This window comes from Pholis gunnellus (genome assembly GCF_910591455.1).
Source record: "Pholis gunnellus genome assembly, chromosome: 3".
Lineage (NCBI taxonomy): Eukaryota > Metazoa > Chordata > Actinopteri > Perciformes > Pholidae > Pholis > Pholis gunnellus.
In genome coordinates this window covers 27,916,769-27,944,595 of record NC_136529.1, presented here as the reverse complement: position 1 = coordinate 27,944,595, position 27,827 = coordinate 27,916,769, and the positions used below count along the sequence as shown (strand labels likewise).

The window sequence follows — 27,827 nt, the reverse complement described above, 5'->3', positions numbered from 1 at the left end:
ACCTAAAAACTTTATTGTACTATTCTTTTTCCAGAGCTAGAAAACCTCATATTCAGCCTGAATGTAGCCGTGAGCAGAAACAACTCAATAGATTTACTCTGATTGATCCCTCGTCAATGTTTTAACTTTCAGACTGAAAAGAAGTGAAAACAGACAGAAATGTGTGGAATATGAACACGGTCGTAATGTTAATGGACTAAAACAATGTCCAATGTTTGTGAGGACAAACTGCTGCAGCAGTGGGCAGATTTCATAGATTTATAGCAACAAAAACAAAACTCTAATAGTTGCATTAAAGTACTGAGAATAAATAAATAACTACAGGCATTGGCTTTTGGTGAAGTTCTCTTTACTTCATATTCTTACGTGTGAAACCAAAGTAAACTCATTTTTTAGGGGTTTTGTTATAATTGTATAAAAGCCTCATTTTTGATAGTTTGATATGTTTTATGGTTGATTTGAACCCATTAGGAAGGTTAATGTGCAATAAAACCCCAATGTTATTTATTCATAACTCATAATTAAATCAAATGGATAAGTAATCATTTGAGAGACAAATGAACACTTTAACAACTGATAATAGACAATAAACATGTGTTCTTAATTTGTTTAAACCAAAACATGACTCCATGTTGAGTTCCCAAACCTTTGATAATCGTTAAAGTCAACGTATTGCTTGATAAAGAGCGTACAGTGACTCACATCTGATGCTATTATTAACCAGCGTTTATATCATCTGAACAATGCAACAGAAACAGGTCGTATGAATATTTATCCTGCTGTTTAATTCACTGCGTTAGAGACTCAATGTTCATTATAGATAGATTACCTTTCAGTGGAATCATTGTGTGGCGTTAGATTGTACTTTAAAATCAATCAAATGTGTTTTTAAAGTGTGAATTACACTTACTGATTCTCCAAATAGAATATACAGAAGTTCATTGCATTCAAAGGTTCCACTTTATTCTTTGTCTCCTTCATTTTCTCCTCTGCTTCAGAAACTTAGAATTCCTTAGTCTTAGTCTTAGTCTTAGTACCAGGACGCTTTATGATTATGAACCGTTGTTTGTCACTGACGTCCTCTCAGGTGATCTTCACCAGGTTACATCACACTGTGGTTGGAGCAGAAGAGCCAAATATGTGGAGTCTGAAAAAGGAATTGTCTTGAAAAAAAGCCTCATAATTTAAAGACATTTCTTAGAATTATGACAAACAAATATGTACCAACATGTGGAAACTCTCCATATATAGTGAGCTGGATTATATGATTGCCTGGAGACACATTTCACAGTTTAACTTGAGTTGCAATTACCACCGATGACATTTCTCTGAAACTATCCCATGAACCCAAAAATCAAAGGGTTTCCCATCAAAGACTTGTTTCATTATTGTATGCGATTCAGCCTAAATTTGCAATATTGCGTATCAACGAATATCATGAAGCCCAGTCCGTCACTTTGTTGTTTAGGATTTGTTTTTTCCTTTTTGTATTTCAAAAGGATTCTTCGCACCGACAAGTTCTCCAGTCGGCAGCAGGCTCTGCTCTGCCTCCACCGTTCAGTCGCGTTGTCCTGCAGGATGTTCTGATGAGCTCCAGCTTTCCCAATCGGCCCCAAATCAACTGCAGAGCTCTTCTGTGTGTGTGTGTGTGTGTGTGTGTGTGTGTGTGTGTGTGTGTAGAACTTGTTGCTTTATTAAGATGTTTCGACAGCGGCCTGCTGTTTTGCTATCTCCCTGTGGCTCTGACGAAGCGTTGAGTCTGTCTCCGTCACTGTGTTTTCTCTTATGTGTATGTTACTGTGTGTAACTCATCAGTTTATGGGATGCTCTGGCGGTACCCTGCTGCTTTAGTATTTTCCTGTGGCTCTGACAAAGTGTCAAGTCTGTCTCACTACTGTGTGTTTCTACAGTGTGTGTGTGTGTGTGTGTGTGTCAGGCTCCATGCTGTTTGATGGCCTTCTGTGCTGTTATCCAGTTCTCTGTCTGTCCATGGCGCTCTCTCTCTCCCTCTCCCCCCCCCCCTCTCTCTCTCTCTCTCTCTCGCCCTCTTTTTGTCTCTTCCTCCTCAGTCCACACTACCTGAAACACAGAAGACAAATCATGAACAACAGAAGTAGAGAAACAAGTGCAAATAAACGTTTGCAGCCACAATCACAAATCAAGATGACGGAGACAGAAGTGTAAAGCACAAGACTGTCTTTAGTGAATCTGTGAGCCCCGTCCTGACGGACAGGGACAGAGTCCCGGCATCTCATCTTTGTACACAAACAAAGACAACAACCAGCTGGAGAAAAATCTGGGTGGACTTCTTGAAACTTTGTTAGAACAAAAATAATCAAATATAAAAGTGTTGCGTGTTTTAACTTAGACAACGTGACAAAGAACCCAAATCATGATATTTAAGTCTAAACCAGTAGTTTTGTTTTTGTTTTGTTAACCCTGTGTTTCAAACTGGGACCTTAACCTGGAGAGAGAATACATCCAAACATTATTGAGAACGCAGTTAAATTAAATTGTATGGGAACGTGATTTTGTTGGAGACGGAGTCGAACAATGTGTTTGATTTTACAGCTGAATGAGTGATTGAGGCGCATCGTGTTGGGACGGCTCGTTGCCTCAGTGCAACCGCACTGCCTGCATTATATTAACAAAGAAAGACTTCAACAAGGTGAAGAGATGAAGAGAAGAAATAATCACAGTCACTCCTTCAGTCACAAACTGTCATATTTATATTTCTGTTGAAGTTCGCATCAAACAAGATAAAACACAATGATTTATTGGAGACTTTATAGGTGCTGGTTGGTGCATTTCTCTGACTTTGGCAGGTGGCTGCTTCCAGTCTTTGCGATGCAAATCTAGACGGACCGTGTCCTCATTCAGCACCGTGCTTCAGTCAGAAACATGAGAGTGATATCAATCTCTTCTACTCTAAATGTTGAACTATCCCTTTAACATGTCACACTTTAAGAGGTGAGGGGAAAAAAGAGACGTTCTGGAGGATCCTGGAAGGCTTGAAAGAGCAGAGCTGAACCGTTTTCAAATATTTGAAGTTTACGATTTACAGATTTACTGTTGCACCTTTTGGAGATGATAAATCGTGGAAACACCATACGTGTGTAAATGAAGCCTGCCGGGATTAAAATATTTGAATCCCTTTCTGCTGGATTTACTCACTTCCTCTCATTTCTCCAGAGATTGTTGTAAAATGAAAAACGATTGTTCATGCTTGGATCCACAGCTGCAAATCAAACCAAAGCACTCTTTAAAGAGTCCGTTTATCGAGACTCAAACAGAGCTGTTTGTGTCTCTCTGAGAGGGGGACGGGGGACGGGGGACGGGGGACGGGGGACGGGGGACGGGGGACGGGGGACGGGGGACGGGGGGTCTTTAGGGGAGACATCAGGTCAACAGTCGATGCCAAAGAGAGGTGACATACGTCGCTGATTCATCTCAGATGCAGCACTCAAGTTGTTTTGGTAATAAACAAATTAATGAATTAATAAAAATCAAAATGTTGAGCGTGTAAAAGGAACAATTACATCTCATGTGTTGTTGTCCATTTTTGGGTTGATACCATTTTGTTTCACAGATTTGATTTTTTACTCGTTTTTTGACTTAGAAAAGATAATAAAATAAATCTTTCTAAAATGCCAAATTAAGAAACCAAGACCTTGAGGAACACCATGGAACATATAGTGGACGTCCACAGAAAGATGACAAAACAACGATCTAACAGCTAAAGTTGCTTTGATTTGACATAAAAAGCTTTTGCTGATTAAATATGATGCACTGCTGCAGGTTAAAGGCCGACCACATGCTCTCAGTTAAGCAGCGGATTAGACCTCCGTTTGGAGCTGTGCTAGCTACTGTTTGCTGGGATTTATGTGAGGTCAACATGGGCGGATGAAGTTGTAAATTGGCGAAACCAACAGCAGTGGATATAACTCACTCATAATAACTTGTGTGTACAAAGTCTTTTCTTGTGGGCAGACAAAAACAAATCCCCCTAAAAAGGGTTCCTTGAAGAGATTTAATACCTAAAGCACATTTACTCTGTGAAGGATTTTGAATGCAGGACTTTTGGAACAGAGTCATTTGTTACTGTGGTATTGTCACTTTTAATGCAAAAAGGATGAGCACTTCTTACAGCACTGACCGTGACGCGGTGCTGCTGTCCACAGGGCAGAAGGATCAGCATTTGGTTGACATACTCCGCAAAGTTCAAACATGGATTCTCAGCGTGCACAGTGACGTCTATCTCAATCAAAACATTGCAGCGCCTCATCCGAGATCAGAAGGCTGCCGCCGTCCATCAATGTAACGGCTGTACCACAACCGCATTAACTAAAAAGATCTGACCTCCTTCCAGCTTTTGTCCTCTGGGAGGCGCTGCAGGTCTCGTCCCAACAACGACTTTATGTCACACTTTACTGCTGAGTCTGAACTTAATCACAGACACACACACACTTGTACAGAAGGACAAAAATCAGGGCTATGTTTAGGATTCCTCTTCAGGTCTGTCCGGCAACAGACACCTGAACACAGCTCAGTAAAGTGTGTCTAAAGGCGATTTATAGACCGTTCCATGAACAAATCTTTTAATTCTGTATTTCTTAATACCCCCCGTCCCCCCGTTCCCCCCCCGTCCCCTGCAGTTTAGAGAATATTAAAGATCCAAAATAAAACTGAAACAGAAGGGCAACGTTGCAATTGCAAATCTGTCTTCTACTTCAGCACCACGGACAGCCGACATGTTCTCATTCCAACTGGTCGAACTCACTCGTTGCTTGATCAGGACCCGTGGTCTCAATAAACGTGGTTTAAGTTTAAACAAGAACACCTTGCTTAGGTTTAGGCAACAAAGCCACTTAGTTAGGTTTAGAAAACAAACATCATGATTGGGCTTAAAACGGAAAACACGTGACCTCAAAGTAACTCAAACTTTGGAACAGGAACATCGGTCTCCTCGTTGAAAGGCTTGCGTTGGTGTGACCCATCCACCTCCACTCCCAACCTTTGAGCTGGTTTTTTTTGGTCTTTATACGACGTCATCAAACTCCCGAGAGCTTGACGCTCAGTGTGGCTTCAATCAGCAAGACTGTCTTTACGCTTCATTGACTCACAATTCTCTCTCACTCGTGCCATTTCTTCTTCATCGGCTGATTACGTGCTTCAATCTGTTCGTTGAACCAAACGGATCCACGATAGCCACGAGTCCATCAGCCAATCGCAGCTTACAGCTTCACCACCACCTTCAAATATGTAATCTTACGATGGGGTCTAATCTCCAAAGACTATTTACATTTCTAATCCAAACGTCAATTTAAGTATCGATTGAAATAAAGAAGCGGATGGGTTTGAATTGTAGTTACTTGATAGAGACGCTAAAGGATGGCTTGTGTGTCAGTATCAGGACGTGACAAACAATCGATATGTGACGCCCCGGGGATGAGGACATGCTGGGACAGCGCCGAGGATTTATCAATACGCAACGCAGTTAAGATACTGATATTTCAGAGCCGTGGTCGGGGCCATAGATCCTAACTTGCACGCATTTTAAAGGATTAATGAGTCAGGCAGACGAGACTGACACATTCAATTTAACAACTCCACGTCCCCTGCAGGGGCTGAAGAGGAGGGATGACGAGGGGGGGGATGCATTTTGGTCATTTTGCTGACAAGGCGAATGGCACCGACACTGACGTCTGCTTTACACGACCGCCTGGCCCTGTTTCCTTCCCGATGTTTAACCTGCATGAAGCTCCAGCTTCTCTCACCTCATCAGCTAAACTCTAACTGCCTATTACTGTGAAACCCCTTTGACCCGGCTGGAAGCGCACACCTCATTCTGAGAGCTACACACACACACACACACACACACACACACACACACACACACACACACACACACACACACACACACACACACACACACACACACACACACACCCGGCTGGAAGCGCACACCTCATTCTGAGAGCTACACACACACACACACACACACACACACACACACACACACACACACACACACACACACACACACACACACACACACACACAGGTGGGTAGAGAAAACAAACTGTACTAAAGTAAAAGTACTGCTTGCAAAAACAAGTACTCAAGAAGAAGTCATCAGAATATACTTGAGTAGACTCTGTTAAGTACACCAATAAATAAAGAACTGTTTTAAATGACGCTCTTTGCTTGTTGTCTCCTTTTATCGAATTATGATTCGGCTGATAAATTAGTGTGAATGTGCATAATAGAACGCGTCTGTTATGTCAAAACGTGAATATATACATGTGTATATAGTGTCAACAGAGACAGCCACAGATCCAGCATCCAGCATTCAGGTCTCTCTAATTACATTAAGCCAATACGATTACAGAAGTGGACAAATCACGGTTTTATCTCTCTGACAATGTTCCGGACTCTCCCTCCTCCCCGCTGGGAGCACTGAGGCTGAGGATGAGGGGTAAGGAGCCCCGCGAGTGATGCTTTTTCCTCCATCTGCACCTCAGCCGGGAGCCTCGCAGCGGCGGCTTTTTCCTTTTCCAGACGATTTGCTCACAGCAAAGGCGTTTCTTATTTTTTTTTATTTTCACTCTCTCAGGACCTGCCAGGCAACATAACAATGGTGGCAGACCCGAGAGGCCTTTTAGTACAATCCTGCACCTGCACACGGCCTCTTAGACGTCTATACCAGCAAGAGCTGCTGGTCAGACTTCCTCCGCTGTGGCCTTGCTTTGGATCCCTTCACGTAGGCGGCTTTTTCCAACCCTGGAAAACTACACCCTCGTCCTCATCGGGACCAGGTTATTACTGCATCTCCGACTGCTTTGCACCAGTGTGCTGCTTAGGACGCTGCAGCACGAAACAACATCTCGCTGCTCTCTCTCTCTCTCTCTCTCTTTCTGGAGGTAGCCACTAGCATCAGGGAGGCTGTGATGGCAGTCCTTGCCCTCACCTTGCCTTCTACAGTGGTGTTGTTTAGAATGATGTCACAGCACACAATGATGCAGCGAAACAGCCGGCTCCACATGTCGCAGCTTCGCCCTCTGGAGCCACGTGAGAAAAATAAAGTTTTCTTCCAAGAATTCAAGGTAACACGGGCTGACTTACTGACACTCAAAAGGACAGTTTGTGGATAAAGTATTCCTTCATGTTATTCTACAAGTCGTATGGGATGCCTCGCCAAAACATGCAGGGGTTCTGCAGAAGGCCGGTGAATAAAGAGTGAAAACTGTGGATCTTAGAAGACAAATCTAAGTGAGCTGTGGGCCAGAAAGTGATGATTCCACAGCTGTAACAACAGTTCAAGAGTAAACAAGAGTTTAGTTTTCACATGAAACTACTTTTTCCAATTCTTAGCTTTGCCTAAAAAAACCTCATGTCAGCAACGTGTATCCTGAACATAATATTTGTTCGTGATACTCTCTCTGAGGGAGCGAGTGCTCACTTCATTAACTGCTGTGGGCCTCTTCTCCCGGTAAGAACTTGAATTAAAAGCAGACAGTCTGCTCAGAGAAGATCGGGTGGAATCCACAAAAGAGGGAAATTCGGAGAAGAAAGGGAAGATTGAGGGAGTGTGTACAAGGTTTGCGAAAGAATAACAGAATAACATTCCTGTTTTTCAAATGCAATCTCTAAAGAAAAAACATATGAGGACTCCTCTACTTCTTTAAGCTGATGCTTTGCCTCCGGGGGAGCCTCTGCTCCACTAGCGTCTGTAACTCGGTGCAATTCATTCAACATGTCTTTCCTTGGCCTCTGTTGAACCGGAGGTTTACTTTCCCCGTTTCAAAGACAAGTTAGCATCCACTACAGCGCTTCTCATGACAACGTTAAAAAACGATTCATTTGTCAGCATGCAGAGAACTACAGCTCCTATGTGACAATCTGCCAGCGCAGCTAAGCAGGCACTGACATCATGGCACCTTAATATCCAGCAACGCTCTCTTTTAATGTCATTTTAACATTTTAGCTGTAATCTCTGCTGTGCAACACCTTTGACAGGGCTTATGGGAAATGATGTTATGGAGTGAACAACATATTATGTTCCAAGGCTACATTAATAGCAACGTGCTTTATTACAAATGGGATGTCAATGACCATGTAATGGAGTTGTTAGTAACAGCGCTGCTTCAGATTCGTGACTTGGAAGCTGTGTGTCTTGCTCTTGAGAGATTTAATCACTTCAAATATTACTGAATCAATACAAATCATAACATCACTTTTAATGCCAGAAAAAACTCTTAATAAAACATTTTTTTAACAACAAACTAGGCCTCATATACACACACGTAAAGCTTAATCATAATTTGGAGCACAGTTGTTAAGTAGTGTAACGCTGTAAGCCAATGAACGACATGACGCCCGGTTATATAGCAGCAGGACGGCTCAGAGCGGAAGACATATTTCACTCTAGGGAGCAAAATGAAAACATTTGTTTTCATTTCGTGCGGTGTGATCAAGTTCACGAGCTGCACTTAAATCAACATTCATGGAAACACTTGGTATATTGTGCGGCAACGCAGAGGCCACGTTTGTGTTCAGTTCCAAAGCGATGCCTCTTTGATTAGCTCTGATCATCAGGTGAAGACAGACTGACGATGTTCTGGTTCATGAACACAGAGGGCCTTCTTCACCGACATCTGCGTACTTTATTATTATCAGTAATAACACACGAGCAACCGTGTTACCTTTAATCAAGAAAATATATTATTAGTCATGAAAATGAGAGCACCGAAACATGCATCTTCCAACCTCGATGTTAAGTAGAAAGAGCAATGTAACAAGCTCGTTCCTCATTTCTTCAATGACATGAAGAGAATCTGAACTTTGACTTCAACCCCGTCGCCCACAAAATTACGTTCCCAGACAACCAAACTGTACTCTTACTGAATATTACGAGGGAAACCTATTTCCTCCCGGGTTATGGTCGCAGTTTCAAACAGTTTCAAACATTTACAGATTAACTCTGTAAATTGAAACAAAACCGAAACAAACGCAGAAATGCTACAAGTTGGTTTGGTTTAGTTAAAACACTTGTTTGGCCTTAAATAACTATGAAGAAAACAGAAAACGCAACAAAAGAACTTGGTTCTGTTTAGGCTACAAATGTACTTAGTTTCAAAAAGGACAGAAACCACAGAGTCCATGGTGAAAGCCCAACATCCTCCCAATGCGGACTCATTTGAAACTCATTTGAAACTTATTTGTGATACTTCAAAACAAACATAATACACAAGAAAATACGTTTCCCTCGAAACACAACTCACGATGCAGCTTCCTTGTGTGGGAAGGTTCTGTTGGGGGGTCAGAGATGTTGACTTTGTGTTGTTAGAGCTGTGGATGTTTTTGTGTGTTTTCACATTTTCATAACTTTTTAATTCAGCCCTGATAAATTGCAAATGTCCTTCAAGTAGTTCTACATGGTTTATGTTTTCAACCTGTTTAGGATCCATTGTGACTCTTCTCATATGAAGATTTAATGGAATCAGTGAAACCTTTCGCTCTCCTTTGATTAGGATCAGCATATAGAACATGATTTGTTTCAGAATGTCGAAATGTTTGACACGTTCAGATTGTATCTACACGGTCTGGAAATGGTTGTTTGTCAATTTTGTTTGCTATTTCTCCATCTGTGTGAACATTATAAGAAGTCGTAGGCTTCAAAGCAATGACAGAGAGTTCCAGACTTAGTGAGTCAGCCCCAGATCATTTCAGATCTGTTTGAAATAAATGTGGCTGAAACGTCACTGCTTTGACCTCCGCAAGACGGCTGCGTCAGAGAGCCTCTAACGGCCTCTATAGGACAATCACCTTCTCTTTATTTAGCTGGCACATTTCTGAGAAGCGCCTCCTTTTAAACTGGCAAAAATACATTTTAAATGGCAGCCGCTTGAACGTGCATGTCAGAGAGAGAAAGACGGGTCTTGTGGTTTTGAGTGTGAGAACCGCTCACCTCTCATGGGTGAATGGAGTCCATCTCTGATGATATGCGACTGTCCTGAACAGAACAACAAAAGAAAAAGACCAGAGTGTGAAAACACATACACAAACGTGCTGTAAGTGTCCAAATATTCTGTGAAATTGGCCTCAAACTACATTAGAACATGTTTGCGCACATAAAGGAAACATAAGAATTCATACAGATAAAAAACAAAACAACTGGTGGTTTTGTTATTTTTCTGCAAATCTCTTGAGAGACAAATCAAGTTTATCTATTGAAAACTATACTGTGGAATTAGAGCAGAAGAGCCCATCAAAACACTTCAGATACAACAAATACAACAGTGCATCAAACACATTGGAAGATTAAGCATTATGATGGGAAGGTATTATGAGCATTCTAACCGCACTACAATTTAAAAAGCATTTTGAAATGCAATCAAGTGGACGGTTAGAAGTGACCTTTTGAACCTGGTTTTCATTCCTAACTCGTCACATTGGGAGGCTTGGTCGGGATTTGTTGGCATCACTTTAGGCAATAAAACTACTCGGTTAGGTTCAGGAAAAGATTAAAGGTTAAAATAATTATTTTTTTTATGTCACTTAAGTTATGTACATAAGTTACACATGCTATTTTAGTAAGCAGCTATTTTGTTACGTTGCTTAAGTATGTTAGTTTAGTGTGTCATGTGCAGTATGTAATGTAAATTAACTATATTACGTCAAAGTAACAAAGATATGTAACTTAAAATAAGTACCTTTGTTACGTCGCTCAAGTATGTATGGGAGTTATGTACGTATGTAACTTAAAATGTGTATGTTTGTTGCAAAGCTTAAGTTACATCCGTAAGTTAAGTATGTTTTGTAAGTTAACTTACGTAGGTCACTTAAGGGATTAAAGTCCTGTTTTTGTTTCATCTTCCCTTCAACACTCGTGATGCGGACCTTGATACAGACGCTTATTGGTGCCTTGCGTATCGGTATCTGATGACCTGGGAATGACACCTGTCTGTAACAACATAAGGAAGGAGAGTGTGTTTGTGTCTCGCTGTGCAGCTGTGGGATTTAACCTCCATACCGTGTAAAGGAAATAAGATAATGCTGGGAAATTGGGCGATTTGATAAATACATCGAGGATACACCCGTGTGTTATTTTAGAATTATCTTTTTTTTCTCTGGTCATTCGACAAAGACTAAACGTGCTTTCAGTCAGCAAGCGGTCGCTACCATTATGTTTGATGTAAACACAGCGGCCGAGGTCAGCGGCAGCAGGAAGGAGAGGGACAGCGGCTCTGTTCAGCTGCGGGATTAAATTACAGGAGGTCTGATAGGTGTGGAGGTATCGTACTGCTGCTGCTTATTCAGGAGTCCACAGACATGCTAGAGGACGTCCAAAGGTCCTCACAAACCTGTAAACTTACAGGAGTCCTCATTGTGTCTGTCACATACACACAGGTGTAAATACCAGCGTGTGGTCGTGGGTGTCGTCCTGCGTGTGCTCTCCCTCCTCTTCTTCCTCCTCGTCTTCTTCTTCTTCCTCTTCCTCAGCTTCGCTGTTCTGTCTGTGCTCCTCCTCGTCCTCCAGCTCTGAGCTCGACTCCTCCCCTTCCTGCCACGCCTCCTCGCTCTTACACTCCCCCGCCTTCCTCAGCTCTGCACCAACACACACACACACACACACACACACACACACACACACACACACACACACAAATGTTAGAAAAATATGGAAAGTATAATTTTTATTATTTCGTATCGGCCATAAAAACAGCCGGTAGAATTCTCCAAAGTCCCACGAGAGGAGCTTCACTGTTTCCTCTCCGATCTCTTTAAGCAGAGAGAACACAGAGCCGTCCTTTATGACTGAAGAGAAGAGACTGATTTGGAGCATTGATTGAGAGTTGATTCTTGTGATACAATGATAAAGAAACAATGGAAAAACAAAACGTCACACAATAGTCTGCTCTGAAATATCCCCGGTAAGTGTCCTGTGTGTGTGTGTGTGTGTGTGTGTGTATGTATGTGTGTGTGTGCACGTGTGTGTGAGAGACCAAGGTAGAACAGTTTAGATGACAAACCTTTTAGATTCAAAACCTGCCTAAGTTTGGGAAATGTATTTTTTCTCCCGACTCATTTTAAGTTATTAAGAGCAAATACAGAATCGGATATAATCCACAGGATGAGAGGAGTCCTCTTTAACGCTCTGATTGGCTGGATCGGCATGTGCTTTTGGTTGGTTAGTTAAAGGACAGTTTAACTACATCCATGCCTTTTGAGCTTTCTCAAAAGCGTAGCTGCCCGGGAAATAACTAATGATGGGGTTAATATCTATGAGCAGGTCTTCATACTTCATACTTACAGACCGTAGAAGCTGCGTGTGGTCAGCAGAGGAAGGCGTGTGGAAACTGGAAAGTCCTCATTCCCATGCACGGTAGCCTTTTCCTGACTCCCAACACTACTGCTGTTTACCGTGGTCTCACAGAAATACATGAAATGACCCCTAACAGTGAATTACGAGGTCACAGAAACTATTTAATGTTCCTCAAACTGTGCAGGTTCCAGAAATCTGTTGCCTTTCGTTCATCACAGCAGTCTGAACTGCAGCCTGACAGCAGATGGGAGAAATATGACTTGGCCTCCCTCTGGGCCCTTCTGTGTGATGTTATCCTGTATTTCTTTCTCATAATTATACTTAACATTACATAAATGACATGAACAGATGTCAAATGGTGATGGCCCCAAAGTCCAAATACTAAAACGGCCCAACAATTGGATTTTAACAACAAACAAAACTGGTTTCAATCTAGTAACTGCTTTGTAAACCTAAATTCTACTTGTAATGATGATACTTTTCTGCATAAATGACTTGGGCCTATGGCTCGACATTGAACTTCTATTCAAACCAGATATTGATTATTTTTTATGTAAAATTAACTTTTAAATTGGTGTTTTTTATATTAATTAGAACGTGGTCCCCTTGTCATGCAGCTTCGTCATCACAGTGTTGAAAGACTTTTGCATCTCATTAAAGTCCCGTCTCCTAAAAGTCACGTTCCCATATGACAGAGCTACACTGTGAATTACGTTGCGAGGGGTAACGTATCTGAACGTGGATTACGATTGCTTTTGACATTTCACAAAAGAAGTTTCAAAGGAGTCTGTGGAAGTCCATGTCACGGTGGATGAGTCCCATATTACACCGTATGAGATCTCTCACTGTGTACCTTGGATAGAAACGTTGGCAGATTCTTTTATAATTTATAACAGAGTAAGTTTGGACAGTTTAACTTTATCACATGGATGGCTTCCTTGTGACTTGTAAGCAGATGACAGTAAATAAACTGCTAAAAACAGAAGAGCTTGACCTCACTCCCATGAAAGTATTGGTTCCCTCTTTTTCTTGTATTTATACTGTGGCATACTTTTCCTTGCACGTGATTTGTTTTTCTTCTTCAGCATATTTCCGTTGGCAGATTTACTTTATTTGAGCAGGTATTTCATCACACGGGCCTGGTTCATAGTGAAAGATGTGCATGGCCTCGGTGACTTTTTCATTGAAACATCAAATAAGCCACGCATGTCTTCAGAAGACAGTGCAGACAGTAACATCAATGAGGAAAGTCATATTTCATGTTCTTTCCTGCTCATTTCTCTTGATGTGACAATTCCATTTGTGTCTCCAGGAAGCTGAAGAGCACACGTGGCTCCCAGAGACTTTCTATCAAGGAAGTGAACCGTTGAAGCCCTCGACAAACCCGACTCTGAACTGAAGTACAACATTAAATATGCAAGAACATGTGTTACATAAAACATCTAGAGCAGTTATGGCAGAGCAGTATTTTATGCATTACATATCAATACCACAAAAAGAATGTATATCTTGGTTTAACTAAAACTCTAAATTGATGTTGAATTTACGTTGTTCTAAAATGAAAAACAATATTAAAACCACCACAATATTTAGTTCTGGGCTACCGCTTCACTAACCTTCTGACTTTATATCTTTTTGTGTGAATACTGCAATCATTATGCTTTAGCACTCTGTTTTTATTTGTACTGTACTGCAGTAGCTGCACTGTAGTTTTGCTTCAACATTGTAGATCATGTGGTAAATAAACTGCACAAATATTATCCTAAATAAACTACCAATAATGGAAGAAAATCAGTTTGGCATGCATTTTAGTCAGAGTTGTGTTGGTTGTATTCGGAGGTGGAGTTCTCCAAATACCCGACTGTGATCATGTTTCTGTCACCAGTCGGCTATGAGCACAGTCACGTTAACATAATCCCAGCACATTGTTTACATAATCTCCATCTTGTTCTCATCCTTCCTAATATGAGTGTTTTATTTGCGTGCACGTGTGTGTGTGTGTGTGTGTGTGTGTGTGTGTGTGTGTGTCACCTGAGGAGGTGATGTGTGTGTCTTCTGTGATCTGCTCCAGTCTGCCCAGCAAAGCTTCGATGTTGGCTTTAATCTGAGTCAACTCTGACTTGATCGCCTGAAGCTCTGCACCTTTCACTGCTGGTCGAGAGATATAGACAGAGAAAGAAACGGGTGCAGAGAGAGAGAGAGAGAGAGAGAGAGAGAGAGAGAGAGAGAGAGAGAGAGAGAGAGAGAGAGAGAGAGAGAGAGAGAGAGAGGGAGACGTTAGCGCCCGTTGTCTGATTAACAAGTCTGCAGAGGGTGAAGCAGACCTTTGCCTTGTAAAAGGTCAGAATCTTTCAAACATTATTGTTTCTGGAATGTTCTTGAGGTGATGATAGATTATTATGTCCATTTTTATTAGACAAGGGCTTGATCCTGAAAGACATTTACTGGATTTAGAAACAACGTTCTTAAGGTTCTCCAGTGTGACTAATGGGTCAAAAGCGAGCCGTGCAATCATTTTGCCGCGGTGAATTTTAACAACGTGGCCGGAGGTTTCCATCCGCTGCGGTTTGAATAATCACCAAAGCAGATGTTCTGATGTCTCGTCCTAACCGCTCTTCCTTGAACTCTATGGAAAACGTCATGAGTTCAAGGAAGGATGTGGAGAGAACTGAAAATCAGACGGCACTTATGTTTTTATATTTGTTGTTCTGAAAATGAGTACAATAACAAACTCAATGCAATGCAACTCACGGGAGGATTCCTGTCCAAAACTAACTTTCCCCTCCTGAGAATGATGTTTTTAATTTACGCACAGTGTACATCTAAACAGCAACGGCGGATGTTGACAGCCTCATGGTCCTTATAGCTTTAAATGTTGCAGCCGCAGGACATTGTGGGACGGCATGAACTCCTTTCCTTTATGGTAAAGTGTGGTCCAGTGTTCCCTATGCTGAAGGAGATAGGAGAGGAAGCACTGAAGCACCTTTCTGCAGCGTTTAGAGAAGTTGACGAGCTCTTCTCACAGCAGACACATTCATACTTTGGAACTTTCCTGAGCAACAAAAGATTGTTCTGCCGCAGCCATGGACTCAGGCGGTGCGTTTGATATCGCATAACGTACCGCGTACTACTTACTCAATCAGTATGTGTACTGCATACTGCCGAGTGAACGGACGATAACGTGTGATCTCACAGCAAAATTACAAACAGGCTTTATTTGGATGAACTGACTGACAGCCGGTGTCAAGGCACCCAGACGCAATGCATTGTGGGGCAGTTGAAAAAGTGCTCACGTCTTAAAACTCTTGCTCATGTATTATAAACTCATACTACGCAGGGCGAACACGCTACATACCAGATTTGACATTGACAGTGTAAACAGTATGTTAGCATGCGTGACTGAGCATCAGCCCGGATCTTCCAAGACGACATCGTCGTGTCCCGCCCTGCTCCTCAGATACCTCACGTCTTGCCTCACGTGTTTCCCGCCTTTGCGTCCGCCTGTCCCACCCCGATTGGTTTCACCTGTCGCTCGTTACCCTCCCCCGGTCCTGACTATTTAGCGTGTGATTCTAGCCTTACGGTCTAATATTCCCCGTTTGTTTATTTGGACTTTGCCGTAGCTCATCTCGGTCATCTTCCTGCTGCAGTTCTCTGCCTCGTCTCAGGGAATCACTAAAATATCCATCATGAATCATCTGAACCATGAATATTTATACCAGATTCCACAACAGTCTTGCCAACACAGTCTGAGACGCCGTGCTGTGGGTCAAAGTGATGAACTGTTTCATACTTTAACTGTTAGACAACTTATTCATCTGTTTTATAACCGTAGCTCTGTTGAATTCCTTTGGAATTTATACTTTCTTTTGATTAAAATGATTTTAGCTTATTTGTATTTTCAACACGTGGAATGCCGGGGAGGGGGGGGGGCATACAAATGCAAAGAAATCAGAATTACTGGTAATTGTTTTTTTAACATTCTTCAGAAAGACGGCCGAATCATAAATTATATTTGTTGTATTTTACAGACTATGGAAGTTATGAAATGTGTTCTGCTCACAGCACCTTGCAACATTATATAAATAAATAAATATATACAAAACGTTATTTTTAAAGTCCATATTGGCATGTTGTTAACGAACCTGAGATGGAAATTGGGCTCTCTTTCTCGAAATAAATCCTTCTTTGCATTATTTATGAGGAAAGGATTGTTGAAGCGGTTTTACTCTCTGTATTGGATACGGAGATGATATTTATGGGGAGCGACCCGTTCCAGTCTCAAACCTTTTAGATGCACTACATCACCCAACCTTAAGATTCATGGAGAGTTACGGGGCAACGCTTACTTTGCCAAAGAACTGGCTTGTCTACGTGAGGAGGGATCACCATTTGTTCCTATTTATTTATAAACCTCAGAAACTCTATTTATGTTTGAAGAGCGAACATCTCTGACTCAAGCTATATGCGAAACATTGGAAACACACAAAACAGGGTCTGGATCATAGTTTTATTTTCTTATTGCTTTATTATCCATATGTTGGTCATATGATTTACCTGTATAATGCATCCGTATTATGTTTTTTGACGTATTTTGTTTGTTCTGCAATTTAAAAAAAGAAAGGAAAAGAAAAGAGAAGACATTGAGACGTCGCCAGTAAACCACTGAACAAAGCCGAGAGAGAAGAAGGTAATTAGGGAAAGACAGACCAAGTGATGAGTACATTAGTGGCAACAGCCAACAACTGAAGCCATGAAACACATCTGGTGGTTGTTTTTGTTTCACTACAATGAACTCAAATTACTACCATATTTCCCATCTGTGTGTGTGTGTGTCACATTCACATCTCTGTCTCTCTCCGTCCTCTTCCTCCTTTCTTTCCCTTCCCCCTCTTCTCCATCTTTGCTTCTACCAGAGTTTTGTCTGCTGTCTTGCTGCTCTTGTCCACTTTTCTCTCTCCTCCTTTAATAAAAGTCAGATGTTTTAGAGCACTTGGGGTAAAATTTAATTCTCCCTGAAATTCGAAACATTTTAGAAAACATGAGGAGCTGAAGGCCGATGGGAATGATTTAAATGTTGACGTTTGACAACTCAAACCACTCAAAGTGTGGCTGCTTGGATCTCTGTTAATGAAAGCAGCCAGTCTGAGAGGCCTCATATCTGAAAGCGATACATTGGTTTAGTCTCAACTGGTTCTTTGTGACTCTAATGAGATAATCTTAGACACATATTCACTCCAGCATGCATGAGACAATTCTGCATGAGGCCAAAAAGTTTCAGCTTAATCATAAAATCTGCTCTCACACTAAAACCTAAAGACTATATGAACCTCATGGACATAGAAACAAGTATTCATTCCTTCATACAACATAATAAATTCATTGTCATTATGCTGATTTGGTACAAACATTAGGAGAACGTGAACACAATAGGTTTCTTCTCTGTGCCTTCCAAAACGACTCATATGAACATGTTCTGATCTGCCACCGTTATCATTAATGTCCAGTAAAGTTTATGTGACTAAAGGTCATTGGTTAAGGTTTGAGGTTTAAAACAAATGTTTTGACAATGTTGACTGTTGGTAGAAACAAATGCAGTCTCTCATGATCTGACACGTCAAAGAGGAACTCCTTCGTAGAACGCTTTGTGTCGCTGAATCAAAGTTGCTGTCTTAGATTCTGATCGAAGGAATGATTTGCTTTGGACAAACAACACATTCTGTCATTGTTTTCTGGTGAAGACAGACTTGGTTCAAACAAATATCTAAAGGAACCCTCGTTCTATAAGCAAAGGCCTCTTTGACGGGGGACCTGCCACTCTTAACCCCGCTCGCTGAAGTCAACGTGAGCTGCCTTATAAGCTGAAGGGTTCACACGTATTTTTGGTCGGCACGCCTGATTGGCCAGCTAAACAAATACAAATGTCTAGTGTGCAGATGAGATGCTGTAATACTGTCCTCCTGATTGGAGTAGAAGGTAGACTTTGGCCAAACAGTCGGAACAGTACGTGAGTCAGAGAAGTTATTTCACATGGACAGCGAAACCAGAGCCTTGAAACAAGAGTTGACAGACTTTTACGTTTTCATTTAAAACCAGTACGTCTCATGTGTTCAGAGACTGTTCAGAGACTTCAGTTTTCAATCAACAAGTCGAAACTCGCAGGAATCAAAAACTGCTGTTTGGAAAGAAATAATACAAAAGGATCTAACGGGAGTCAGCTTTTCTTTTCAGATCCACGTTGTGAACATGATGTGAAATGAAAGTTTGATGAGCAGAATCCTAAAATAATGTGACGACAGTCGCAGTGATGCTTCAACCTTCCGCCGTAAAACATCGACTTGAAGGATGGTTGACGGGAAGGTTTGGATCACAAGAGTGGAGTTTGTCAGGTTGGGCGAGAAAATATACAAGAAGACAAATTGAACAAGTGAGAAAAGGAAGAGGGGCACACAGGCAGAGAGAAAGAGAGAGTTTGATGCCATGTGGTGGTTTAAGACTACGGGATACCAACACGACGATTACTCGTTTTTACATTCAGAATCCTACAATTTGACTATTTCGCTGCTGACTGAAGCTGCTAACACAACAAAAACAGCTAGCCTACTGTTGCTACTTCAGCTAATGCTATTGTTTAACAACTTAAACCGACACAATCTTTATCAATATCAATGCATTTATTATTGCATGCCCAAACCGACCCTCACATACTGTGTGTGCAGGTGACCAACATTTAGAACATTTGTTTAATTTGAATGTGTTGAAGTTGCACTTCTGTCAGAATTAGTAAATAGAGTAGCAGACTTACATCTCTGTTTGTTGCCGTTGCTGGTGGGGAGGACGGAGGCGTTACGCGCCAGCAGTTTGACGGGCAAGGATTTGACCCGTCGTACCAGAGGCACCGCTACCCGCGGGCGTTTGACGGGCACCACCCGAGGGACCGGAGACACCCTGCCATGGTACTCAAACAACCTGAAGAGAGCGAGGAGAGGGGAGACGGAAAGGAGGGAGGCAAAGAGAGGCAACAAAGAAAGAAAAGAAAGAAAGGAGGAAAGCAAGGGGGAAAGTTGAAAGAGGAGAGGTCAGATGATGAGGAGAGGGTGTTTGGTAAGTTGTAAATGGACGTTTGTAGTCTTCTGACCACTCAAAGCTCTTTAATACTACAAGTCATCATTCACCCATTCACAACCAATCATACACTGATGGCAGTGGGCTACCGTGCAAGGTGCCACCTGCCCGTCAGGATTATCTCTGCGTTAATACTGGGGTCTGGATATTTTGTGTATTTTTAATATAATACAGCGTTACTGGGACAAATAAAACACACTGTTTGCCTTTGCAAAAAGGTTTGCTTGCGAGCTCGTCTTAGTGAACTTAGTAGTTACCTAAGGATCACATATCGTCAACATTTCAACTGTGTTTTATTTAGCGCCGCTCCCGCTCTATTCTTTCTCTAGCTCGCTCAACCACTGCTCCTCTCTCTCTCTCTCTCTCTACACCAACACCTCAGCCGATTGCTCTCTATCTGGCACCACTTTAACAAAACAAACAAGTGGACACTAAAGATGAAGCTTTAGTGTAAACACCTCTGGCTGTATCTCAGAGAGGCTCGGCCTGCACTCATTATGTTTCCTCTGAGGCCTCGGGCTGCACGTGCGAAGAATCCAAACAGGTTATTGTGTTGAAAATACATACGTTTGTTGTAGAATAATTCATCCCACTATTTCCATATGTCCTAATCATTTTCATCTGTACGTGCTGCCCCACTGCTCTCCTCTCTCTTTGCCCCTCATCTGGGCCGTTTGTGTCTGTTTCAGATAAACGGTACCAGAGGTCAGCAGAGGTCAGGGCAGATCTGCTGCAGTTATTCCTGTTTGGACTCGGGTCCTCTGTGTCTCTTAGAGCTGTACACTAAAATAAGGATTTCTACTTGTTGCCTAAACCTAACATTGGGACGGTTTGCCTAACCTGAAGTTCGTTTTGTGGCCTATAGTGAACTGTACATAGTTATTTAAATCCCAAACATAATGTTTTCCTCTGTGGCTTTCTTGCCAAAAACTTGCCAATATTATTCACGATAAAGAGTAATTTTAAAAGATTAGTCCATTTAACTTGCAATTGAACTTGTATGAATATAGTTGAAGTTGAGTTGAAATATGGTGGAATTGTATGTTCTCTTCTTATTTTTCGATAATGTAGCATAGTGAGTTGTTTGTTGGATAACTTGTATAACTTTTCGGATTGAAACAAAGCTTATCTTCAAGTTGTGTTCTCTCCAGTTTTTAAGGCAGCAGGTGAACTTTTATTTCTAAGTTGAGCCAACTTGAAATTGATTGCAGAAGCTCTTTTGGAAACAATAAAAAAGTTATTTCATTTTCTACATCGTTGGCCATGAACTCATATCGACAATACTTTTCTCAGGTCACAAGACGAGACGTCAGATTGTTTGACCTCACTGCTGCTCACAGCTGCAGATAATAAACACCCACGCAGTCCTTGCTTTTAAATGTTTAATGGCCAATATCGAGGTGATCTGGCTCACACAATATCTGGAGACTTACATTTTCAAGAAAACAGACAATCTCTCTTTATTATTATCGGCTGTATTTGACCAAAGCATCTTGTGCAGATGACATAACTTTGTGGAAACACCTGTTATTTCTCAATCGGTGTCCAAGAAAAACAGCTATTGGGACAGACAGCAAAGGCTGCTTTGATTTTGTCTTCATAATGATAAATAGTTGTGAATAATAGTGTGAAACTCACTGCAGCCAAACGTCCTCGTTGTTTCCTGGTGAACCCTTCGTGATTTTGCACGGAATCCGACCCGGTGGCGCCGATGACAAGTACTGAGAATAACTAATAGAAATAGCCAATATTCTTGCTGATGGTCTCGTTTACTTCTTGTGAATTATTTCGACAAGCCGTCCCTGACGAAAGTGACCCTAGAGGAATAAGTAGCGCTTCACAGTTTAGAGCTCAGGAGCACTGGCCAAACTGCGGTATTTGACACATTGGGGTGAGAATATGTTGGCGATCATACGCACATTGCAATGTCGATGCTGAAACCATATATCATGGAGCCCTACTGTATATTGACAATGTCATAAATTGGGCAACAAATTTGTCCAGGGTGTACCCAACTTCTCGCCCAATGTCAGCTGGGATCGGCTCCAGCAGCGACCCTCTATAAGGATAATAGAGCAGACAATGGAGTAATGAATATTAACAATGTCATAAATTGGGTAACGTGTCTGTCCAGCCTTCGTAGCAATACCTACGAAAAATAATGCCCTGTAAATTTGAGATATACCACAAAGTTTTTTGGATGTTATCCACGTTATCTTCAAATAAAGACCGCTAAATCACACACCGGGTGGGCGGGGACGGAGGTGGATGGTTCCAACCACCTTTGATCTTTCCGCCAGGAGACCGCAGTTCTTTTCAGTGTGAAACAAGATGTCAATGTTGATGTTTTTGAAACGTAATTTGCGTACTTTAGTGACGTCATTTTCGTGGTTATTTTAACCCAAATACCAATCTAACCAAATACCTTTGTTGCCCAAACCCAACTGAGCTTCCTGTGAAGACGGAAGATACATTTGAAAAGCCTTTTGTAGGAAAACGCACGAAAAATTAGGAGAAACTTTTCCTATCATAGGATATCATACGAACTTGCCCCAGCAAGCAGGTGGCTGACGATATTTCCCACTGAAGCTAAATAAAACGATCTGCACACCTGCTTGGTTAATAAAAAGCAGTAAAACATGTAATAACTTGTGAATTCAACTTGGGTCATGAAAGACTGACCTCCCTTTGGCTTGACTACTTTAAACCCGATGAGATATGTTCCATTGCAGGCTGTGTTTTAACCATTTGGGACAAGAAGCAACTTATAATCACAGGTCCAGATGGTTATGTGCTTCACTCCCCCAGCTTAACATGTGTCTCCACAGGGAAAAGAGAGCTAAAGTAGTACGTGGCAATTTAATTTGACCATTTGGACAAAGCTGTTCTGCGGCACTTAGCAAATCATCAGAGCAGACAAGGTTTTTAATTCCAAGTTTTACCACACAGATCATACTTCAGGAGATAAACTTTGTGCCCCCTCAGTTTGGCCTTACTCCCCGTTTCCTCCTCTTTCCTGTCACTACATTTTTTTCACCAGTGTCTTTTGTTTGTACTTTGAACAAATAAAACACAGCCACAAATCTTTGATTCATGTCGTTCACACTTGGACTTTTAAGTGTACTAACTTTGTCTGTTGACAAGCGGCAAAACAAAGTAGGAAAGAACTATAAACACAATTAAAGGCAAAACGTTAATAAATTGTTCTATCAAAATAAACAAATGTATTTATCTATTTATTTCACTGATAGTTATATTTAAAGTATCGTATTAAAAATAAAATCATCCTTAACCCATAATGTAAATTCCTTCTTTTATTTGATGGCCTTGCTGTCCTGGCATTTGGCCTTTGTATCCTTGAACAAATGACCAAAAACCAAGTGGCCTTGTCCCTAAAATGATAGAATTCCAGGACTAGCTAAGGCTGCTTTTGATGTTGAGAACAAAAAATAAAAAGGAGTTGACAAAGAGGAAAAAGACTTCAACACACAGAAGGGTTGACAGAAATTAAAGGATAAGTGGGGAAGAAAGAAAATAAGATATAAGGAAGGAAAGAAAGTGAGGTGGGAGGGAGTGAGACTGCCAGATCAGTTATGGGTGTAAATCAGTCCTGAGGTCTGCAACCCAGCTGTTCAGCATGTTTCACCATCTGTTAAGACAGATGTTTATCCAGTAAAGCTCAGCATGATTTCTCAAATTCTGGTATAGGGGTTGATTTGGTGGGATGGCTGTAACGAGGTTAATTAAGCCAGCTTGTGGCCAGCAGATGAGCGGGAGAAATCCTGTTCTATTTAGTGTCTTTCACAGGGTTTGCTGGGCTGACCCTGAGCGATGGGATGAGGCGCTCACACATCTGGGAGGAGGGCTGAGTAGCAAATCCTTTACTTTAGACTGAATAGAGCCAGTTGAGGTGGTGATTAGGACGTCCTCCCCGTGGAGGTATTCCAGGTACGTCAAACAAGGCGGGGACCCCTCGGTAGCACCATTGATTGGTCCGGGTCTGTTTTTCATGAACTGGTCATGGCTCTCTAGTGAAAAATAAAATCTTGATGCTTAGGCATGAAATTATATTGAAGACAATGATGTGCTTCGGACTTTGTGGCAACATTTTGGGTAAGGCCTCTGAGGAATTTTGGCTTGGAAGAACTTGACTGTCCTAAACTCCATCCAACACTGTTGTGATGAACTGGAACGGCGGAGCCAGACTGTTAGAAAGCCAACATTGCTGTGTAAAAAGTGTGTCTGTCCTGCATTAAAGTTGTGTTATCTTCATCTTCGATAGTAATTTACTTCCCCTCACCTAAGTGGCATCATCTGCACTGTACAACCGATGATCTGACGGCTGAATGGGAGCACAGTTCTGCAGCCAGGTTAAACAAAAATCTAGTCTAAGGCCTTCCTGGAAGACTGAAGGTTGTTACACCAAAGAATGAATGCCCATAGCTTTAGATGGTACGGTTGGTTTGGGGTGTTCACATGCTTTTGGCCATATATCTCTGCTGATGCTCCGTCAGGCCTGGTTAACAGCTGTCTTCACTTCTGCTGGTTTCAGGGTTCTTTTTCTTTTGATCGGGTCTTCAGCAGTGAAAGACATAATTAGTTAAATTGAGGTCACATGACTTGAGTAGTTAAGATCATTCCGCTGTTTCTCCATGAAACTACTCCTCGGTTGCCTCGTCTGTTTGATCCTCGTCTTCCTGCAAATTGACCCTTCGCTAAATTCCACCCCTCGAATGCAGAGAGTGTGATATTGGTCAGCTCTGACTCTGATGCATAATCTCTCATCCAATCGTTTCAGATGTTCTGGCTGCCGTTACCCGGAGAGGTTGGTTGGAAAGAGTTATGCGTATCTAAAACGTTATGTTTCTAGTAAACAACCTGCAAGTTAAGAGTCTTTGACCAACGGTTTGGTAGAACAGTAAAAATAAATGTTTAACTCTCTGACCCTGAATTCATTCATTTAAATCCCTGCTATATTTAGGTGGTTGGTATATCACAATAGTCTCACCTCACCGGTTATAGATTTTGCAAGGACCCCGTCGGTGCATCCTGGGCTTACATTGCCAAAGACGATCGTGATTAGTTTAAAGGAATACAAACAAGCCAGAGGGTTGTTTTTTTTTCACCCAACAGCAGAATGATAAAGTTTTGAGCCGGACCTTTCCTTAGCGCTGACACAGCACTGTGGAGATCAGTCCGGCCGTGGGTTGTGTATGCTCAACAACTCCCATGAGAGATAAACTCTCTGGCTGAACCTTGTGCTGTGTGCGAGCACAGGCAATGTGGTTGTTGGTGATGTGTAATTCAGAGAATTAACAGACCACAGCTCTCCCTCATCCAGGGAGATGAAGAAACCTTGATTACCCTTCTTCAGTGTATTAGGCCGCTTCATTTCAGACGGACAAAGCTTAGTGTGTTTTGACAGGAGTCAAAAAAGGATTATGGGAGAGTTGCTTTTCTCTCAGAAGCGTGACTGTCTTTTGCAAAACACAAAACCTCTGTTTCAGAAACCTCTGCATAAAATGACACTGAATAACCCCATGTTTTGTTTTTTTCTCAGGGTGAAATGCAAAAATCCCTTTTTGAGATTGGAAGCATGTATTGGTTTTGACGTTTTGGGATCATCTGGATAAATCGTCGCTGATTCATCTCAGCTGGACATCTCTACTCTCTGTCCTGCTCAGTATACACACTTTGCTTCTTTTGGCACACGTGTATTTTTGGTGTGTTACAAAAGTGAAGAGTCAGTTTCAAAGTCCTGAACTCTCATGAAAAGCAGAGGAGACATACGGCACATGACGGGGTCCAGGGATTTGTTTCACTTTAAGCAACGGGCAGACAGATGCAGCTTTTTTATTTATTTTTGCCCTCATCACAGTGTTTGCTTTGACGATGACTTTCACCTGGTCTTGGCGGAACATTAATAGTTCCCACACTGTGACATATCAGCAGAGGTCAGTGTAAATGGATTGAATTTGGCCAGATGTTTCTCAGATTGGCAGGTATACAGGGAGAAAAAAATAAATCCCCCGTAAAGCAGATAATCCCTTGCTCATGTCCTGGTCATGTAATCCGTGGAGAATCGTCTGCTGCTGGCGCTGGTGTTCTGTCTCTTTTTGTGTCTGTCCGGTTCAACTGTATTTTGGAACGGTCTTACTGTTCTTGGATGCCATTTAAATCAGTTATTTTTTTTTGTTTCAGAATTAAATTCTGTGAATTGAGGGGCGAATTCACAAAAGGATTGCTCGGTTTCTGCGGCCGTTAAGCCTGCACAAACAGGACAAAAAGAAAAAAAGAGGCTGAAATGCACCCCGGACTGAACTGCCAAGCAAATAAAGTCTCTGTGCTCCTGTGCTCTGGTTTGCACGTATTAAAATTAGGTAATGTGCAGACATTTGGCGTGAAATTGGCTCCATATCTATGCAAATAAGCCTCAAAAACAGTCCAATTCGCAAAGTTCAGTGCAAATAGCCACACACAGTTACAGTGAAATTGAGAGTGTCTTCAGAGAGTTGGGATATTAAATGCCAGGGTTTCTCTCGGTCATGTGTAAATTCCTGGCCTGAAGTATTGAGGAATGCCTCTGCACCTTGGCAGTCAAGACCTGTAGCTTGTGGTCTGTCATTTTCTGCATACTAGGTTCTTGGTGCAAAGGCAACATTTACATTTGACACATGAATAATTGCATCAGGCACAAAGAAAAAGGGCAAACTGCAAACTGCACTTCTCAGCTACAATACTTAATGTGCATGTTTGCACTGAATTTGAGTTTTCCAGATCACTTCAAGAACATTTTCCACTTAATTGTGGAAGAGACACATTTTTAGTCAAAGGCCAAATTCAAACTATCCCTCCAAAGAAGAATGACAGTTTCAGCAAATGCCCCCAAAACAACATATGTTTATGTTCAAGTGACAGAGCACTCAAACGGGGCACACACACACACACACACACACACACACACACACACACACACACACACACACACACACACACACACACACACCTGCATAAATGTAGCTGGTGCCCCATTCCATGCGACTCCGCAGCGTTTCCCAAAAGAACCATTCATCTATTTCCTTGATCTTCTTCCGCCTTCTGTTCTTTCTTTAATAAGATGAATTGTTTTATAGAGCAGGAAAAATAGTGCGTGTGGGGGTTGGGATGATGGGTGGATTGCGTTTTAAAGTAATAATTTAATTTTAATAAAAAGATTTTCATTTAAAACAATGTCTTTTAAGTCACTATCCATTGCTAAGTGAGTCAACACAATAGTGATTGAGCCTATGGCCCAGTGACAAAAGTATTGCAATATTTATATATTTGCAGTATTACGAACTGGGTATCTGAAAACGACATTCCCGGAAATAAATACTGTGTTAACCCACTGCTTATGCAAAACGAACATTTTGTGCTGCTGCAGCTTCACATTAAAAGCATTTAAGTGGTAGAACAAGACAACGGTCATTTCCTGCATTTTTTGACAGCGGATTAGTTTAAAATATTGCCGGCAGTAAAGGAACAGTCATGAGCAGCAACAGTGAGCTGTCGGATGAAGATCTGCAGGTGATAGGCTGCACAGCAGAGTAAAGCTACTGATGCTCTGAATGTCGAATTTAGCACTTTGAATCTTGTCCAATTAGACTCACAAGGCTCATCTTCCACAGTTCATCAGATTCTGGATTTACTTGTGTGTGGTCAGTTTGCGTCGCATCAGATCAATCATGTGTGGTTATCGCCTGCTGGCACTGAAACGGAGAAGAATGCTGGAAGAACCCCAAGAAGCATCCCTTCTCTTACCTGTCATAGAAGTCTTCTCTGTAGTAGTCGTAGTCAAACTCGTAGCCACTGGGGAAGAAGCACAATAGCACACAGTGATAGTGCAAAAACAAATGTCACACAGTACGTTCACGTAACACGAGCATGAAACCACATTTAAAACAACACATGGGAACAGAAAACATTCCGGGGTTTATGGTTGCACATACAAATTAAAAACAGTAATTACAAACCGTGTGGGAGACAGAAAAAGAAACCACTTCATCTTACCCCAAGAGACAGAAAGAGAGACAGAAATATGAACAAAGACAAAACCCGGCAAGAGAAATTGAATTTTTGTGAATTATGTATATTACGTGTAATGTTTATGGACAGATTTTACAATTGTCCTGGTTGAAGGATTTTGGCGGAAACAACAAAGTCAGACGTTCCTCAAAACAAAAATAAAACTATAAAACAACAATACATACGTGTAAACCTTAATAAGAAATAAGACATAAATACTGCCTTTTGTTGAAACTGTATTTATCACTTATATGATGAACAGTATTTATCATTTAATGTCTCTGTCCGTCCCGTTCTTAAGAACGCATAA

At 41.6% G+C, this 27,827-nt stretch overlaps 1 protein-coding gene across 1 annotated transcript in view; it reads right to left on the bottom strand.

The window, feature by feature from the left end:
- Positions 1–2,016: 2,016 nt before the first annotated feature.
- raly (RALY heterogeneous nuclear ribonucleoprotein) overlaps positions 2,017–27,827 on the bottom strand; it is a 104,028-nt gene continuing 78,217 nt past the window's right edge. The window contains exons 5-10 of the mRNA XM_079156784.1: positions 27,254–27,301; positions 19,134–19,297; positions 14,360–14,479; positions 11,423–11,610; positions 9,971–10,015; positions 2,017–2,079 (exon numbers count right to left, since the gene is read on the bottom strand). Of these exons, the coding sequence (XP_079012910.1) occupies positions 9,974–10,015; positions 11,423–11,610; positions 14,360–14,479; positions 19,134–19,297; positions 27,254–27,301 (562 nt within the window). The 3' untranslated portion in view covers positions 2,017–2,079; positions 9,971–9,973. The remainder of the gene's footprint in view (positions 2,080–9,970; positions 10,016–11,422; positions 11,611–14,359; positions 14,480–19,133; positions 19,298–27,253; positions 27,302–27,827) is intronic.